Raw genomic sequence first — 6,000 nt, 5'->3', positions numbered from 1 at the left:
TACCGGTATTCACAAGTTTAAATACCGGTTTTTCGGTATTTACTAGAAATTTTTAAAATTGTCTCCACTATATGTTCAGGGATCGCCAACATAGCAAAATAGTATATGTTTTTTTTTATGTCTCCCTAACGGGCTAAATTAATTAGCTAATAAATGGCTTAATTAATTGCTTAAATCTAAATTAGCGAAACATGGATTATCCATGAAAGAAAATATTCTATCCATAATGACTAATGGAGCAACAGTTATGAAAAAAGTTGGAAAGTTGATTGGTGCAAATCAGCAATTGTGCTAAGTTCATGGAATTCAGTTAGGAATAATAGATGTATTATACCAAAAAATTAAGAACAGAAGAATCCAAATGCTGTGGATATAGAAACTTCGGATTCCAACTTTGAAGAGAGTAAGAGTGAGATTGATATTGACAATGAAGATAATGACAGTAATTGTTGAATAAGTTATTGCTAATGAGGATGAAATACTAACCTATTAAGAATGGCTTCCTATAATTTATAAAGTTCGAAAATTGTTAAGATATTTAAACGTAAAAGTATAAAGCGTTACGTTAAGCGTAAACGTTAAAAGTATATCGCGCATTTGCTAACAGTACCACTAACTATCGTAGATGGCGAAAGAGCGTTTTCGACAACTAGTATTTTTTGCACAAAAATGCTTTTCAGGCTTAATGACAGTAAAACCGATGCATTATGTTTTTTAAGAGTCACATTTCAAAAATTTGTATTAGTGCCACAGACTGAATAGTGATATTTACACTTTTTTGTGATTTAAATAAATAAGTTGTTCCCTTACTTTTTTGTGATTCTTTATATACTGTTATAATTTATAAGTTACAAATTATTTTTTGTGATATTTACACTCTCTAATAAAACTGGCAAATAAAACAAAGAAACACCTGTGTTTTCTTTCCTTTTCTAAAATTTCTAATACCGGTATTAAAACCGGTATCCCAGTATTAAGATCTAAAAAATACCGGTATTGTAATTTTGGTCCGGTATTGCAATCCCTAGCTACCAGCTAATTCTTCAGAATTTTTGGTTACGTAGGTTAATTGAATCTTTTGTAAATAGCTTAATTTTAAGGGTTTTCTAAGAAAAGTATTTGTAAAAATTTGACAGCATGTTATTCGTAATATTTAAGAAGCCGTATGCATGAAATTGTTCCATGAAATTGAGCCTAATGCATGAATTGAATTGAAATTGTTTAAATTGTTCTATGCTTCTCTCTAACTTATATTCATTTCACTTTAAATTTTAAGTTTATTTTGAAAGAAAAATGATTCAATTTCAATTAATCCTGTCATTTGTTTTATGAATTGATGCACGTTTATAAAAAATATGAGGGCAGAAAAAGAATAATTCATTATTGAAGTTTTGGTTATATTGTAGAACATAACTCGTGATTTATGTATTGTATCTGGAGATGATTCAAAAATATTCATCCGACTCTATAAAATAATTTATTGACGTTGTAAAACGCCAAGCTAAAACAGCGAAAACAGCGATTTTTTTTAAAATTCACCTTTGTTTATTTCTGAAATAAACCATAGCTGTTGTCACAAAGTTAAAAAATGCTATTAAAAGCATGTTTTAAACAGAAATCTAATTCATTTTCAAAAACTAAGTCTGATAGCCAACAATGGAAGAAACAAATTTGGATAAAATATAAGTTGCAACAATGAAAATGATTTAGATTTTATTTAATACGATGGGAACATTGTGATAAATTATATTTAAAAGTGCCTTCTAAATGAATTAAATTTAGACTAACTCATTTGAAGCAAGTAACTAAATGGGTATCATTGTAACGCTAATTTCTTCAAATTTAAAACTGCGTAAAAATGATTTTTGCACGGGAATATTTTCAAAAGAAATTGTAAAAAAAAACACCAAAATTTTTAATAATCAAAATTTTAAAACAAATCGCTCCGAGATTAACATCTGCAGACTCCAAAGTTTGTGTCAAATTTTTTAGTTTTAGGTTAAATGGTCTGGCAGGTAAAGTATCAGCACACTGACATTCTCCTTATTATTAATAGAGATTACCTTAGTTTTTAAAATTTATACTATATCAAAAAATGTAACCAAAATTGCTGATATCGAACATCTGGTAACAAACAATGAAAATCAGAACCATTGGCTTAAAGAATGCATTTGTAACTAGAAGAAGGCTAAATCGTAAACTAGTTCACTAAGGTGCTGGCAAATTGAAATTTGCCAAAAAAATTTAATAAATTAAACGAATTTACTTCATATTGTAATTGTGAATGTATTGTTGTTCAGAACAGTTTTGTGACGCCTATGGCACCTATGCAACGTTATCCACGATCAACGAATACATGATCGTTTACAATGGTCAAAATAAATAAATAAATCATAATTATAAAGCAGACTTGTTTCCTCAATGATTCAGGTGAAAAATTCATGAATTCTATATGCAAAGCATCAAAGCGGTAAAAAGGCAATCTATTTGTAATATAATCGATTATTGTTTATCAAAATATCTTCAAGTAAGAATAACAGTGTTTATAAATATACTGAGTATTTTGATTTTTAACATCACAGAATTTTGGAGCTAAACCTTAAATGCAGTAGCTTCAAAATTAAAGAAAATCCTACGAAATTTCCATAAAAAGGTATTTAAAAACTGTTTATATGAAAATTTAAAATACAGCACAATTGATCACATGATGAAGTATTTGTGGGAACAAAATTACTTGGATTCCTTTAAAACAATGGATATATTGTAAAAAATTCTATTTCAATTCAATTAAAATTCATTGCAGCTATTTATGTATGTTCCATATATCCTCTTCAACAACTGAACTGAATTCAATTAAATTTTGCACATTTACCAAATAGAATATGAGAAAAAAAAATGCTGTCAGTTTTTCAAAAATAAAAGTCTCCGATTTATAAAATTTTAAAAAGTTTATCTTTTTTTATGCTTTGAACTACTCTATCAATTTTTTTTAAATTTTCTATTTAGTTTTAATACGAATGAATTCTCAAATGAAGATATTGAGATAATCCATCAATTGCTTCAGCGTTTCTCAACAAAATTTGAAATGCTAAATTAACGAATCTTATAAAGAAAATTAACTGTCGGTGGTCTTTAAAAGTTGTGTCGTTCAGACGAATTTCTTATTTTAGTTAAAAGCAAGTGTAAGACAATTAAAATGGCGTTATTGATAAGATAATTTTTGGATTAAAAGATGGTATAAAATTTATTTTTGTGTAATAATTTTTTATAAGCATTATTACTGAAAAACATAAAAAGCTGTTTTTTTGGTTAAAATTCTAATTAAAATTTCAAAAATCATTTTAGGGGTACATCTTTATTTTCCAAATGATATTACAATTGAATTTATTCACTTTAAATCCACTTATCAAGCGTATAAGAGTATCAACAAAACTCACAGATAAAACTAGATACAAATTCATTTTTCTTATCAATAGAAATGGGAATATTATTTTATAGTGCTAACGGAATTCAAATCAAGTGTTTTTGTTTTATACAATACTCTGGAAGTTCTGAGAAATCCAATGAATAATAATAAAATAATTTTGTAATTCAAGATATCAAATTTTGCTGATAAGTTAGTAATCACTCAAAGATTTGTTAAATTGACTTAATAAAATAGAATTGCATTTATTTATTTAAAAATTAAATTTTTATCATCTAAGTATAATCACTTTTTGTTGTTCTTTCAAAGATTCATCAGACAAAATAACAAAATACTCTGACCTTTGAGAAACCAGTATAATCAGATTTGAATCCGATATCGCAAAAAATAGTTCAAGCAACAAAATTTTATAAACATAAGCCAATTTTCTTCTAGTAAGTTTTTTTTTGCAATTTTAATTACTTACCTCTTCATCTTTTAATTTAGCGTTTTAGTGCAGAATCAACTACGCCAGATTTTAAAATGAGACTTTTTTATGGACGGGACTTGACTGAATTCATTTCAAAAATGATCCCAAATACTAAATCTCAAATGCAAACGCCCTTTAGCTTAAGTCAATAGCTAAAGTCTTCTGGCTGTGGATCCCGACAAACAACTTACAGGGCAGTATGTATTTAATGCAAGGTGTCATGTCAGCAGAGCAAACCGTCTCATATCGCAATTTTAATTGCGTTCAAATAGTGCCTTTATCTGGATTTCGATATTTTAATGCTTAATATCCTTTAGTTTAATAATATCCCAATAATTTCATCATTAGTAAATGTGTGTCGGTTTATGAGCGAACCAAAATGCAATGTATGCGTTTTCGATTTCAACACCCGTTGAACAATTGCTGTAAATATGAATTGACAATGCAGAGTTAAAACATAAAATGCATTGTGCAAAAGAAGGCAGGTTTAGAATTTAGCTACAGAGTATGAAGTAAAGGTATAATTCAGGATATGAGTATGAAATTTATTATGAATTTCTGGATAGCTCTGATTATCATTTCTTTTTAGCTTTGAATTTTCTAACAACGTATGAGCTTGTTAATGTTTCCATGCATATTATCAGTAAATAACAAAATGCATGATGGAAATATTTTTAAAAACACTCTACAGGACAGCTATTTTTCAATTATTTTCACCGTGTTCGTCAAAGTTTTAAATATTTAATAATTTTTATTGCATCGAATTTTTGGAACTGCCCGTTTACGTCCCCGCAAAGATTTTTAATAATTATATTTTTTTTCGGAAATGAAAAAAATCTCTTTTTTCTTCTTTTTTTATATCTTACGATTATTGCCTTCTGCAGTTATTAAATTGTACTCTCCTACGCTCTTATTCAGAAGCAAGTCATGCTAAAAATATTTCACATAATTGAATAAAATTAGTGTATTATAATTTAAATGGAATTTTAATTAAAAAATTCAAATTTATCTCAAAACAGACCAAAAGTTTTAATCGCATTTTAAAAAGTTATTACCTCTCCTTTTTTTCTTTTTGAGTTATTCCTGATAAATGAAACTAACGCATTTTGAAGTAGTCGACTGGAGAAATTTTTTCTTGGCTCCTTTTGGTCGCCGTTACAACAGACAAGTGACCACCAGCCAAAAACAAAATTGTACTCAAATAGCGTACCAAAAATGAAAATTGTAACAAATAAAGAAATAAATTCTCAATTATTCTAGTCGGGTTCGAAAACGATATTACGCCCGTCAATGTACGATTCGTTTCGGAAGCGACATTGAACGGTCTAAAATAGGGGTGGACGGACTTTCCCAGGGTGCTGGCTAATTCTAATTCTTTTTTCGAGGAGTTTTCCAGTGTCGTAGACGCAGTGAGCTAAATAAAGAAGTCAACGATGTTTATTATTATTTAATAATTAATACGGAATATGTACTTACCTACATAACTACAAACATAATAATAATAGCAAGATACAAACATAATAATACTGACCACAAAAATAATAATATCAAATGATGCATTTAATATCAACAGATTCAAAATACATTGGAAAATAAATTATTTTCATCTAAAGTTGGTTCTCCTAGTTATAGTTAGTAGAAGACTGCACGCTATCCGCCAGCCTTGAATATCTCGTTATATAATTATTAACTGCTAATCTTGTACTGGATTCTAATTGATCGTTTCTGAAAGAGGAACGATATGTTGTCTTAATTATATACATCGTTGAAAATAAGTAGAGCTAAAGAACAATATTAAATGACAAGCCATTTCTTTTTTAAATTACGTTACTTTACTTCGTCTACTAGATTCCAAAAATTATACTTGGATTCTGAACTACATGCTTTTAAAATTTTTGAAAGAAAAAAAATTTGTTTTCCTCAAGAGATAAAGATAATATATAATTTATGTTTTGAGTTATTTCTTCCACATCAACACTGCCAAAGGAGTAAATTATGAACTGTAACCATTGACTCTTGTCTAGTAAATTCTTGAAAACATCCCTCGAATTCGGAGCGACGTTTTATTATTTCAACACAATATTTCTCTTTGTTTTATGAACTTCCG

The 6,000-nt window shown here is 28.1% G+C and overlaps 1 protein-coding gene across 2 annotated transcripts in view; it reads right to left on the bottom strand.

Moving 5' to 3' along the window:
• Positions 1 to 6,000, bottom strand: part of LOC129975061 (stearoyl-CoA desaturase-like) — a 98,730-nt gene that overhangs the window by 23,298 nt on the left and 69,432 nt on the right. The window contains exon 1 of one of the 2 annotated variants that reach the window (XM_056087941.1): positions 3,891 to 4,082. The exons of the other annotated variant lie outside the window; for it this stretch is intronic. Coding sequence (XP_055943916.1) covers positions 3,891 to 3,898 — 8 coding nt within the window. The 5' untranslated portion in view covers positions 3,899 to 4,082. Of the gene's footprint in view, positions 1 to 3,890; positions 4,083 to 6,000 lie in introns of those variants that run through there. 2 annotated transcript variants of the gene reach the window in all.

The sequence above is a fragment of the Argiope bruennichi genome, chromosome 7, assembly GCF_947563725.1.
Source record: "Argiope bruennichi chromosome 7, qqArgBrue1.1, whole genome shotgun sequence".
NCBI classification, from domain to species: domain Eukaryota; kingdom Metazoa; phylum Arthropoda; class Arachnida; order Araneae; family Araneidae; genus Argiope; species Argiope bruennichi.
This window is presented reverse-complemented; position numbering and strand designations above follow the sequence as displayed.